The sequence below is a fragment of the Lytechinus pictus genome, chromosome 10 (assembly GCF_037042905.1).
Source record: "Lytechinus pictus isolate F3 Inbred chromosome 10, Lp3.0, whole genome shotgun sequence".
In the NCBI taxonomy this organism is placed as follows: domain Eukaryota; kingdom Metazoa; phylum Echinodermata; class Echinoidea; order Temnopleuroida; family Toxopneustidae; genus Lytechinus; species Lytechinus pictus.
The window spans coordinates 3605132-3619181 of record NC_087254.1 but is presented as its reverse complement, the minus strand read 5'-3'; the positions used below and the strand labels follow the sequence as shown (position 1 = coordinate 3619181).

The following is a 14050-nucleotide window of genomic DNA, read 5'->3' as shown; positions in this document are numbered from 1 at the left end:
AGAGAGGACTCCTGCATAATTCACCAATTATTGAAGAACAATTTTGATTATATTTTTGAATCATATTTTCTACAAATAAAAAAAATAAATAAATAATAATAACCACATTTCTAATGCGCATATATCCACCTCGAAGAATGCCCAAAATGAATTGAATTCACCTTTACATGTGTTTCTTTTGTATACCTTATTTGTTTACTTTAATCAATAATCAGTCGTGCCTTAAGTGCTTGTATAAAATCACACACAAACGTTCAAAACAATTTTTATGTGAACATTTGTCACTACATGTATCTCTCTTTGCATTGTTTGATATAATGTTACAGAATTTGTTTCACGCCGTTTTGTTCTTCAGCGTTTGTTACCTTTATTTGACCTTGTCTTCTATTCATTCTTACGTACTTTGAGTGAGATACATGTATGCAATATACGAACCTTAACATTCACTCCCGGGGGGGGGGGGGCGCTTCCATTCACGAGTGGATACCATGCGCGACCATGGGGTCTCGAAAAGCACCCTAAACACGTATTTTCCATACACTGAAAATTCACCCCTTAACAAGTATTGGTGTGTATAACCCTACCCTTAACAAGTATTGGAAACCAAACGATACTCTCGGCAAGTATTCCCTGAAATGAACCCCTAAACAAGTACAACCATATTTTATTGTTATGTCATGGGTCCTAATTCAGTCGTTGGTTTTACCTTTACACATCATTTGGTTAAGTACGACCCCACCTTCCACACCTCGCGCAAATCGGACTCTAAACACGTAGTGTTGGGGCAAAAAGGATATCCTTTATAAAACATTTTAATTTTGTTTTATCATCCCCACAAATATGACCCTAAGTACGTAACTTTCCTAGCGAAATAGATACCTTTTTTCATTATTTTTGTGTTTTTGACACCCTTATCACGTTACGTACGTAACGTGCCCTATCTTGAAAAGGACATCCTTTTTACGTGTTTTTTTTTTTGGGTCGCGCATGGTATCCACTCGTCAATATAAGTGCCCCCCCCCCCCCCGGGCATTCACTCAGCGTTATGTTAAGACTAAAATAGTAAAAGTATAAATATATTTTCTTGTTTCCTATTTGAACAATTCATTCTAGGGCATCAGGAATGATCAGACATACCTGTCGACATAGTCACGTTTACAAGGAAACGGCACGAGGAAACAGAGTTGCCGGCCATATCTCTGGAGGTATATACCACAGGAAACGACCCGACGGGAAAGATATCGCCAGGATCCCTGTCCGATGACAAGCTTACCAGTCCAGAGTTATCTTCGGTCTTGGGTGAAATCCAGTAGACACTTATATTGGTACTGCCTTGAGGAACCACCCCGATGGCGCTGTCAGGACACCCCGTGATTGTCGGTGGGACCATGTCTTGGGGGAAAAAATTGTTGGAGAGCATTGTGACATGAAGCAGTAGTTGAAAGAACAATAATATAAAACTAATATTAAAACGAAGATTTAATACAATTAACTTTACTTTGTCATTGTCTTTAATACTGATCACCAAAACCTTGTTTTGATTGATGGCTGATCACTACTTCCATGGTGATGTTCATATTAAATGGTAAAGTTACAATAAATGTAAGTCGGTATTTTTTCAGAATGTGCCCTCAAGCTCTAGTTTCATTCACAGGCTATTCCTGACAATAATAGAGATTGTCGATAATTTTCATCTACCTATGCTAAGAACTCGTTTGCTCAAAATAATTTCATTTACACCGGCCCAAAACTTTGGAATTCCCTCCATAAAGATATGCAACAAACAAGCCCCCTCCATCCACTCCTTTAAGAGAAAACTAAAAATATTTTTGTTACTGTCTTATTAAAGTGATTAGTTAGTTTGTATATTTGTAGTGTCATCTGAGCACGCTATTAAGTCACACTCTCTTTGATCCACGTTTGCACTCTCCTTCTTGTCCCCCCCCCCCCTTCTCATTCTCACCCTTTCTCTCTACACATCCATCCGCGTGTGTGTGTCTCTATCTCTGTCTGTCCGTTTCTCCCTCCTTACCTTTGCCCTCTCAGTCTCTTCCTCTCTCGCTCTCCCTTATTCCTTCTCTCTCCCAGGGGCATCGATCCATTTTTCAGATGGGGGGGGGGGCAAAATCATGAATCAACTTTCCAAAGGTGCTCGATCACACAAAACAAACTCACAAACACATATATGTCTATATATATATATATATATATATATATATATATATATATATATAGGACTCATGAGATAGAGACACATATCTCACCAACAAATTAATGCGAGCGCGAGCTGAAATGTTTTAGTATTCTGACCTGGAAACATGATAAAAGTGCCTGTTTAGGACTGTTTGTAGTAACTCATGAGGAGGATACATATCTCACTACACAAATAATGCGAGTGCCGAGAGCGCGCTGAAATTTGTTTTATATTCTGAGCTGAAAGCTTGATATTCTAAGCATTTTTTTTTGCTACCTATGATTAAGATGGGTATCTAAAAAAAGAATAGATGCGAGCGCAAAGCGCGAGCTGAAAATGTTTATATTTCGGTCTGAAAAAAAATTTCATTTAATGGACGTTTTTAACAATAAAAAAAAATATATATATATCCAACAAAAGATTATTGCAAATCGAAGCGGGAGTTCTTTTGAGGTTTAGAACTCAAAACGGCACATTCTATTTACCTATATTTTTTCATGAAAAGTATGGGTTTTTGCTACAGAAATGATGCGAGCACGAAGCGCGAGCTGAAAATGTTTATATTCCAATCTGAAAAGCGGACATTTTGAGCACGATTTTAAATAAAGAACGAGTTGTGTATCTCTATCTCGCCTGCTGATTTCTGTGTAACATTACAATCTTATTCTATTTTTTGTACATGCAGAATTATTGGTGGGGGCAAAACGATATGTTTGCCCCCCCCAGGATGTACGCCTCTGCTCTCTCCCTCTATTCTTTGTCTATGTCTTTGTCTTCTCTTGCTTATTTTTATTCCTTTTATTTAATAAAGCAATATTGACTGGCCTCGGGGCGATACGACATATATCGCCCAAACTAGATTTATATCGCCCGAGTCGTAGACGAGGGTGATATCAATTTAGTGAGGGCGATATATGTCCTTTCGCCCCCAGGCCAGTCAATATTGTTATTATTAACCAAATCAGACATCTAGTGTTAAGAGCAAAAATCGTTAAAATTTATATATTTTAAATTTTTAGAATGAGAATCTAGTTTCTCATGTTGAGCAGACTGGGCCTCTGGACTTTACCATTGTGACGTAATTGAAATGACGCGTCCCTGGCCTAGAGACGCAGTATCCAGCGTTGTCTCAACTTGATTACCATTATGACGTATATCACTGCGCGGTTCAAGGGCGCGTACAAAAACGCGTAGAATACCTGGGGTGGTATTCTGAGATCCATTTTATCTCAGATAAAATAAAATATTTTATCTCCGTTAAAATCAGTGAGATAAAATACCCTTAAAATCTCTCCGAATTGGTATTCTGAGAACAATTTTATCTCCATTTTATCTCTGTAAGACACACCTATTTTTTAATCAATATCCAATTAGAAACGCGCTTTTATAGCTCTCTCATATCACTCAACCAATGGAAATCCATTCCGCTAGGAGGTGTGGCGAAGGAGTGAGATTGCGTCAATTTATTGACTTCAATACGCTTGCACTATACGCCTGCGCGTCTTTACAGAGATTTCTTTTTAACAAAAATGGCAATACTCTCATCTTTTTTTCGATGTCTATATCGCATCTTTTCAAGCATCATTTCAAAGACAATATTAGTCAAGAAAAGTCTTATGAAATACTTCCTGATTGTACAGGAATAACTTTAAGGTGATGTTCTCAATGAATATATCATTGTTCTTAATTTTCATGCCAACATTTGGAGTTAATTCACCTAGAAATATTGACGAAATCAACGTCGTGGAGATAAAATAGCCCTTACCCTCTTTTAAGTTTATTTTATTTTTATCTTCAAAGTAACTTGGGCGCAAGCACATCACCCGCGTTGCAATGGCCAGATACGCGATGGGTATGTCTACGCAGCCACTGCTCTGTTGCGTATCATCATAGATACGCAAGATAAAATATTTACTCAAGATAAAATTTTAAATTTTATCTGAGAGATAAAATGTCATCTCAGAATACCAATTTCATTTTAAGAGATAAAATAAAATATTTTAAAGATAAAATGACCTCAGAATACCGCCCCTGGATGTCAGCGTTGCCTTTTATTGCACGCTACATTTCCACGCATTTTCTCATTGACTTTCCTGAGCGGGCAATAAATTGGGCCCGTGGATAAACAATTGGAATTTTATTGACCGGCCATTTGATCCCAGTCTTACGCAGGCAACAATGTTTCAAAGTTGCCCTGCTCAGATGTCTGATACGGTTAATAATTATATAATATTGACTGGCCTTGAGGGGAACATCAAATATATTGCCAGCAAAAGAATCATATTGGCCCGAGTCTTTAGACGAGGGCAATATGGGTCATTTAAGGGCAATATATTTGATGTTCCCCGAAAGAAGAGCCAGTCAATATTTTTATTATCATCCAAATCAGATATCTAGAGCAAAAATCATGATAATGGGGATATTTCTTTTAAAAATAGAGTTCTATTGTGTCATGTTAATATCGGTCTAGGCTCTACACTTTACCATTATGACGTACTTGCAAGCGCTCGGATCCAGTGTTGTCTTTATTATGACATATATTGTTGAAATTTTGCGTCGTCTCTGCATGCAAAGTAAATATGCGCATTGAGACCGAGGAAAATACAAACAATATACCTACCCTTCCCGATATTCAGAGAATGTAGGACAATACGGTTTTGTAAATGACCTGGGGGCGTTTCATGAAAGGACTTGTCGGACGTTTTATCCGACAAGTCCCATTTTATCCGACAGTTACCATAGTAGCAGTACCTCTCAGCCAATCAACATCAGAGAAAGATGTCAGATCTGACAACTTGTCGGATGAAAATGTTGATGAAACGCTCCCCAGCTCAGATGTCTGATACGGGTGATAATATAACTTATTGTATTCTCTATACACAACTGAATGAGTGCCAAATTCTTCATTGTTTGATTTATATTTTCTTAGGGGATCAAGGCTCTACAAGCTACAAGCAATGCTTTTTAGTGGATTCCCTCATTTCCATACGAGATTTTGTTAAAACTACTTTACAAATGTTTTGTTATTTGAAGTTTATATGCAATCATTATAAAAAAATATTGTAATCATATCTGATTTGTATTTGTATTTTTTATATATAAGATGTATGTTTGATTTGTATTTGTTTTATAATGTTAATGATGGAAATGAAAAAATTACAACTTGAAAATTGTTACATCGAAAGGAAGCATATGAAGAATGAAAGGGTTCTCAGTCAAAAACATAATTTTGTTTTATCATTAAATAATAGTACACATGTACGGTTGTTGTAAACATGTTCGCTTCATGATTTTTCTGTAAATTGAATTGCTTTCCTGTTTGATTTTGAATAAAATCTTTCTATGAAAGAAAAAAAGCATATGAAGAATAATCTTACGGCTATTAAAAGGTAGGAATTGTTTGCTACGATCTCCAACGTTGTCTCCATAATCATTAGTTTCATTACTATTATGAATACACCTCACCTCACCCATCGCCATCAATTCACTTTTTTCCTGTCATATTGATATCATCATGAATTTAGCTATCAATTCCAGCACCTATACGGAGGTTAGCACTACTCCTTTCATCTCACAACATTTGTCAAAGAAATTCTTCCATTAAATCCTCCATCAAATCCAACATCAAAGTCCCTAGACAAAATCATCAACATTGACCTCATTTCGCTTCTGTGGCGTACGGTGCATTCAACGTGGCAATTCTTGGAGACATCTCCTTGATATCACTAAACAAAAAAAAAAACGTTATGTAAATGGCTTGCCATGCGCCCGCGTCTCTGAAAGCCTCGAACTTTGATGAGCAAAACTGTCTACGTTTACGAGTTATATGTCCAGAACATTTATAATACCTGTGATTTGAACTACAAAGGAACATGTATCCACGAGTACACCCGAGTCTCGAGCCTCGTAGGTGACTGTTGTTTGGCCAAACCCAAACATGTCCCCTGACTGATGGTCAGAACTGACCGCTGCCGTGCCATTGACCATGGGAACATCCCAGGCGACTGCCACCTGAGGTGAGGTTGATGGTAATGTTCCGGTCACATTAGACGGACAACTGGTGAACATCGAAGTAGGTGTGCCGCCTGCCAACAGAAATTTAAAATGCTCTTCAGTCAGTACGCTTTACTTTCTTTATTTAATTAGTGATTCTTTGTCACGAAATTAAATGTTGCATTATTATATAAAAAAACCAAGATCTGACCAATAACCAAATAAAACCCCTACAGTGCAACACCCCACTAATAATGATAATAATAGTGATAGTAATAACAATAATAATAATGATAATAATGATAATAATAACAGTATTGATAACCAAAAAAAATATGATAATAGTGATGTGTATATGAAAATAGGTACTAGCCACTATCAGTATAACATAGTCAGTGACAATTGTTTATAAAGACACGAATTTATCCAGAAAGAATTATTCTTTATCAGGTAGTTCTTGTAATTCTTAACAACGTTTTCGTTCAACATAATTTATGAAACCGTTTTTCCAGTTAAGGTCTTGGGGTTTGTTTTCTTGACTGAATTCATTGTAAATCTCCTATACATTCATGTTTTCATTTTTAAAATCCATATAGACGGGTTTTCATGGAATGTGTATCTACAAACCTGGTGCTTGGGTGACAACAACCTGGAATATGCAGTCAGCAGAATTCCCTGCTTCGTCAGTTACAGTGTAAATTACTTCAAAAGTCCCTACAGAGAACACGTCGTTCGGAAGTCTTGTAGACGTCAACGTCACTGATCCAGAGTTGTCTGCTGCCGTTGGGGGCACCCAAGGGATAGACACATTGATACTCCCTTGCGGAATCTCTCCAGTAACCTGAGGTGGACATCCACTTATCATCGGGTCAGTGGCATCTATCAAAAACAGATTGAAGAGAAATGTAAAATTTTCATCTTTCTCTAAAGCATGTTTGAAAACCAGTGGGGTTTTTGTTAATTTTGAAATTTTGTTTCCTGTTTTTTTCTTGGTTTTTTTTCCTCTTACCACTTAAGTTTTGAGGGGTGTATACTGGTTCGCATTTACGCAAATATTTTCTCTCATTTCAGTTCAGTGCATAGATAAAGAGAAGTGGTAATAGTTTTATGTATCATGAATTATGGTAATATAAATTCATTCCATGCACAGTACCTGTTACATCTACTATGAAAGAACAACTTGATGTGAAACTATCCGAATCTATAGCCGTGTACGTGACGCGAGTTTCACCATAGCGGAAGGGATCATTTGGTTGGGCGTCAGATGTCAGTGATGTCTGTCCATTGCCACCTGCTACAGAAGGTGGTGTCCAGGACACTGCTACCTGACTTGAGGACATTGGTAAGGTGGCATTCACTCCAAGTGGACAATCCACAAGACGAATAGGATCATCTGATTAAAGAGAACAAGAAGAAGTTGGCTTCCATGATCATCAAGCTTTTTACTAACTTACTCACATGACAAAGGCAAGTAATAAGAATCAGAAGTGTGTTACTTTTTATATTCCAGGGATTGATTGACCATCTACCTCGTTTCCCTTTGGGAAACCATCAGATAAATCACCCACATGCATATGTATCTCACTTAAAGTGCTGAAGGATGATCTCGGACATTGGTAATTAACCAATTTCTTTTTAAACTGGAACCTAGGGAATATGTATGTAATTTTCCTTCCATCCCGGGATTGCATTGAAATTATAAAGAGAGGCAAATTAAGCCGTGATTATGAAAAAAGTGATCAGAATTATAAAACGGTTCCTCATAATAAATACCTGGATATGCTCTAACAACGATTGTGAAATTACACGATACGTTGTTGCCAGCTGCATCGGTAGCCGTGTACTCAACAATAGTAGATCCAATAGGGAAGCTGTCTCCTGGAGTAGAGTTTGAGCTGACGGTCACCATGCCAGAATTATCAGTGGCTGTCGGCGGACTCCAGAATGCACGAGCCGATGTCTCCCCTTCTTGGGCTACAGGACTTTCTACTACTGGACAGTCAGCTAGCACTGGATTAGTGTTATCTATAAAAAATCAACATTGCCTGATAATTCTTTAGCTTGTTCTATCTGATTTCTTCAACTCAAATACCAAACGAATTCCCATTCCGTACAACGTGACATAATCATGATGCTATTATTTATTATTATAACGTGACATGAAAGACTTCAACAATATGGTACCAACTAAAACCTGCATTTCCTTTAACAAGAAAAGGTAGCTGAGTGAGCTCAGTGAGCTGACATGTTTGTGTTCATTTTCATTTCCTTGTTGGTGTTCTCTACCGATGTTCACACGTTGCTTATTGGACGGAGGGTACCTTTGCAAATGTTTCTGCTTTTAAAAAATGAACCATTACAACTATAAAGTAAACTCAATCAATTAAATTGACCAGGTTAAAGTAAAATTACATTTAATATTCTAGGATCTTCTCAATCTATCCTCTATGCACGAATTGATCTCTTTTGTGCGTCATTAGACACGTTGAAAAATAAATATTTTATGCAACATACTCTATATGATCGCTAGAGGGTATTCATTTGTCTCGCAATCTACTATGGTCAACAAGGAAATTCGTGATCACTCTCGCAAAAAGTGTTCACTGGCTTTCTAGGAAATTCGTGATCACTCTCGCAAAAAGTGTTCACTAGCTTGCGAGAGTGATCACGAATTTCCTAGAAAGCCAGTGAACACTTTTTGCGAGAGTGATCACGAATTTCCTTGTTGACCATAGTAGATTGCGAGACAAATGAATACCCTCTAGCGATTATTTCAATCCGCAATAATGAACCTATTTAGTATACTCTATATGATTGATATATCTTTGATGAATTACATCCTACCTCCAACCATTACAGTGAAAGTGCATGTATCCGTAAGGTTCTCGGAGTCTGTTGCAGTGTAGGTGACTGCTGTTGATCCGAACTCGAATGCACTTCCTGGTTGGTGCGTCGAAGACACCTGCGAGATATCATTGTCGTCCGTAGCATTGGGTGGGGTCCATGATGCATTCACAGTGGGCGAGGCAGCAGGCAGAGCTACTACCAAGTTCATCGGACAATCGGACAGAACTGGCGGCTGATTGCTAGGATCTTGCGATAAACAAGTATGATATTGAGTAATTCATTTCATTTGATTAAAAGACGCAGTTCGTATGTCACCCTAGCCTCCATCCCAAAATAAAACAAGTGGAATGCCTCTGGCCGTCTCACCTGCATCACGCGATTCAATATAGCAGCAGTGCTGATTTTGAAAACTACTATAACTCGCACAAGATGTTCAGTGATAATTGGTTACTCTTATTTCCACGTTTTATGAACTAGACCAATACACTTATAGAGATATGATGGCAATTCAACAAATACCCCCAACGTGGCCAAAGTTCTTTGACCTTACATGACCTTTGACCTTGATCATGTGACCTGAAACTCGCACAGGATGTTCAGTGATACTTGATTACTATTATGTCCAAGTTTTATGAACTAGACCAACACACTTTCAAATTTATGGCTGTAATTCAACAAATACCCCAATTTGGCCAAAGTTCATTGACCCTAAATGACATTTGACCTTGATCATGTGACCTGAAACTTGCACAGGATGTTCAGTAATACTTGATTACTATTATGTCCAAGTTTCATGAATCAGATCCATAAACTTTCAAAGTTATGATGGTAATTCAACAGATACCCCCAATTCGGCCAAAGTTCATTGACCCTAAATGACCTTTGACCTTGGTCATGTGATGTGAAACTCATGCAGGATGTTCAGTGATACTTGATTAACCTTATGTATAAGTTTCATGAACTAGGTCCATATATTTTCTAAGTTATGATGACATTTCAAAAACTTAACCTTAGGTTAAGATTTTGATGTTGATTCCCCCAACATGGTCTAAGTTCATTGACCCTAAATGACCTTTGACCTTGGTCATGTGACATGAAACTCAGGCAGGATGTTCAGTAATACTTGATTAACCTTATGGCCAAGTTTCATGAGCTAGGTCCATATACTTTCTAAGTTATGCTGTCATTTCAAAAACTTGACCTCAGGTTAAGATTTGGTGTTGACGCCGCCGCCGCCGTCGCCGCCGCCGTCGCCGTCGGAAAAGCGGCGCCTATAGTCTCACTCTGCTATGCAGGTGAGACAAAAAATCACAATTTTTTGTAGATATATAGCTTGGTCTTCAAAAAATAGAATCGAGAAAATTAATCCACCTGAACGAGTAATCATAGCACCAGCCCGAGTTTTCAAATAAGCGCGCAATTTCTGATCCGGCAAATTATCCCGATCTGAAAATTCTCGAGATTATATGTAATGGAGACGCAATTATCGCGCTAGTTCGCTGGATTAATCTCGAGATTGCAATCCCAAGTCAACTTGGGATTATTTCCAAAATAGTGCCTTATTTTACGAATTATATGCTAATTCGCAGGTGCAGGTGCACTTGGGACTATTTATTCACGGCGTCAGACCATAATGCATCGATGCCTTGCTCGAGCAGGAATCGCTCTTCTTGCGATGGTGGAGATAGGGTTTCTTGAACCTCGAGATTAATCGCGAAGAGGACCGATCGGGCTAAAATATCGAGATTGAGCAAACTCGGGATGGTGCAGCACCACCTTTTACACCACTTGTTTCCGGACTGCTTGGAAATTTAAGCGAGATTGTCTGCAAATGTTATATTTTTACCCTTACGCCCTAAAAATGAAGTGGTAATTAAGTGGTTAAAGAGCTTGTTTATTGTCTACACTTCGGAGTGATTTATTTTCTAGATCAAATTTGCATCAATATATCAACCCTCCGAAGTGCAGTCACAATAAAAGGTTCGTAAGTGCTAAATTAGCACTTCATTTCTTTAGAGTGTACCCTGTTTTATCATTTGAAGCTATCACTCAAATTATCCTTCCTTGAATCAAGTACTTATGTGATATGACGACTCATTTGGATCTGTTTTTCAAACTCTATACGAATCTCTAACTTAATTTCGGGCTAACTAACTACATTTTAATCCATTTAGGGCATCAAAGGGGTTGGATTAGAATTGAGACTAAAAATACGGACTCGTTTGTTTTGAGTGCTTCCTACCTGGGGTTACCGATACGTTGAAGATGCATGCCATGGTATTCCCTGCTGCGTCCACAGCGGTGTAGGTAACTGGTGTGTCTCCGAGAGGAAATGCTGCACCAGGGCTGTGTGTTGACATCAAAGTGACGAATCCTGAATTGTCTCCTTCCGTTGGCACAGTCCACAACACCTCAACCAAACTGTCACCTGGTATTAACAGGGCAGGTACTTTTCCTGGGCAATTGTTGATAACCGGAAGTGTTGTATCTTCACAAAGATGGAAAGACATAATATATCATAATTATATATGATTCCAAAAATGTATGGTCATATTCTTCTATCAATGTATATTTCAAATCAATAAAATCTTCAATTGGTTTAGGGTAGAATAATTTGCAAATTATGCAATAATTATGCAAATTATCTCAAAACATATCAAGGGGTTGTTCAGATAACCACGGATGTGAGAAGAAAATAATGTTTATAGCAGCACTGTTTACAATGTTGAACATACATGTAGTTACAAGAAGGCCTATCGATTCTGATTCAAACTAGAAAATGGCTTGCTACATACGCCTTTCGAGGGTAAATGGCTGCTCTTTTTTTTAATGCTAACCTTGGGAAAGCAAGATGATTGTATGAACATGAAAAGAAGCTTATGTTCACGTTAAGAAGCGTTGATTGTACATTTACTCTTGCCTAACCTAAACACAATATTTCCACTATTTTCTGCCAGGTTTTTCCCATGCAGCCACCATTGTTTTTCGTTCTTAAACGTGGCATTTTCATGCTGACTGAATTAAGCAAATAATTTTGGCTTTTATTTGTACATGTACCTGTCACATTGACAGTGAACGAGCAATTGGCAGTGAGAGCCTCAGTATCCACAGCTGTGTATGTAACATATGTTAGCCCATATTCAAACAAACTGCCTTGTTGATGAGTTGAAGACACTGTTGGCGTCCCATCATCATCTGTTGCAGTTGGTGGTGTCCACGTCACAGACACGAACGATGATGTATCTGGCAGTACGGCGGTTGTGTCATTTGGGCAGTTGCTCAAGACGGGTGGTTCATTTGCGTTTTCTTGGAGGTTGATTTATAGGGAAGATAGAAGAATCTTTACATGATTAAAATATTCACCAATTAGTTTCATATTTTTCATATTAGTAGCCCACTCGAGTCGATATCATTCACCGTGAAGACGGTTAATAAATTGTTACGGTGATAAATTCATAGTAATAAATCGACGTACTGTAATCAGAATATGTAAGAAATATAAGTCAAATCCTTTGAATCTTTCCGCATACATGGAATAGACAGACCTTTTTTATTTTAAAACCATGGCCTGCTCTCAGATTGTCCTTTGTTTTAGGCCCATTCTGTTTACCACCAATTTCGTGAGCCAAAAGCCCTGAACAGTCACAGATCCCAAAGGGCCCAGATATTTTAGACTCACATTTTTTGCCAGATATTCCAATGCTTCATCGATGTTTTCGTTAAACAAATATTTGGAGCAATTCGAAAAATGTGATCAATCGTCACATCCTACCTGTGGCAGTAGTCACACTACCAACATTATTTCGTGTTGTCCCAATGACAGCAACAATAGAGAAGGTGTACAGCGTCTGAGGTTGTAGATTCTGAACAAAGGCCATAGACTGACCCGCCGAGATAGACGTGTTAAGTTCTGCAGTCGTCGTATCCTGACTTATGAATGAAATTTCGTAAGACGTTGCCGTTCCCACTACGTTCCATGTCAGTTGAACTGAGTCGGAAGTGACCATGGTTGCAGAAATTCCATCAAGAAGATCTGAAATGATTGGGGGATATGAATTGGTACTGTACTCCATGAAGGAGTTGTTTTGCCTTAGGAATATTGACCCAGAACTACCAACTGAAAAGACATTATATCAAGAAGCCTATGCATTGTACTCTATGTTAACATTTCTTCTACCGCATTCCTATTTTCATGAACTCTAAGCTATCATGATTTGTCTTCGGCGCACATAGGGTATATTAATCTGGACAGGTTTGAAAATGTAAGTTCTACACGTCTCAGAAAGATATTTACTATCTTAACACCATTGTTTGAAGGTGTACGTCGTACAAAACGAGTTCAGATATTTCCTGATGTGGTTGCTAAAGTTCTATTTATAATAATAACAATAATAATAACGGTATATTTACCCAGGGTAGCCACTCTAGTTCCGAGAACTGTTCTCCCAGCGGGCCCTGCTATTATTTAAGAATAATCTATATCGGTATCTTATCCCTCCCAATTTCGTCGGGATACAATGGAAGAATCCCAAATGAAGAGGATCAACAATTATAATTGTTTTAGGTACTCAAAACATCAGTTACTCGAATTATGTGCTCATAATGCCCTTTAAGATATTTCCGTTCTTTCTTTACTCTGGTGGATTCGATTCCTCGATTGGAATAGTGACAAATGGCTAATGGCTACATGACCCCGTCATGTACCTTCATTCATTTTGGATAGGTATATTCTATTGACATATGTCCTACTGACTTCATCTATACATACTTGTCCTTCGGGTATCTGAAGAAACAACTGCATCATCTGATACGACAATCATTGTGTATATTGTGTCGGGGCGAAGATTTGAAAAAACCGATGATGTGGTGCCAGGATCTACTGTCCTTTCAAGTTCCTCCAGTCCGTCATCACTGAACAGTTGAATGCGTGTCATGTCTGTAGGAGGAGTACCGGACACCTCCATTTCCTGTGCAGTTACAGCCCGAAATACCATACCAGCTTGTGTGCCTTCGCGG

General features: G+C 38.2%; 1 protein-coding gene across 1 annotated transcript in view; it reads right to left on the bottom strand.

Annotated features, from left to right (window-relative positions):
- The window catches only part of LOC129269620 (hyalin-like), a 41581-nt gene extending 27833 nt beyond the window's left edge, over positions 1 to 13748 (bottom strand). Inside the window, exons 1-10 of the mRNA XM_064105817.1 lie at positions 13739 to 13748; positions 12807 to 13067; positions 12092 to 12340; positions 11277 to 11522; positions 9032 to 9280; positions 7961 to 8212; positions 7341 to 7580; positions 6815 to 7066; positions 6043 to 6279; positions 1138 to 1392 (exon numbers count right to left, since the gene is read on the bottom strand). Coding sequence (XP_063961887.1) covers positions 1138 to 1392; positions 6043 to 6279; positions 6815 to 7066; positions 7341 to 7580; positions 7961 to 8212; positions 9032 to 9280; positions 11277 to 11522; positions 12092 to 12340; positions 12807 to 13067; positions 13739 to 13748 — 2251 coding nt within the window. The remainder of the gene's footprint in view (positions 1 to 1137; positions 1393 to 6042; positions 6280 to 6814; positions 7067 to 7340; positions 7581 to 7960; positions 8213 to 9031; positions 9281 to 11276; positions 11523 to 12091; positions 12341 to 12806; positions 13068 to 13738) is intronic.
- Positions 13749 to 14050: the final 302 nt, after the last annotated feature.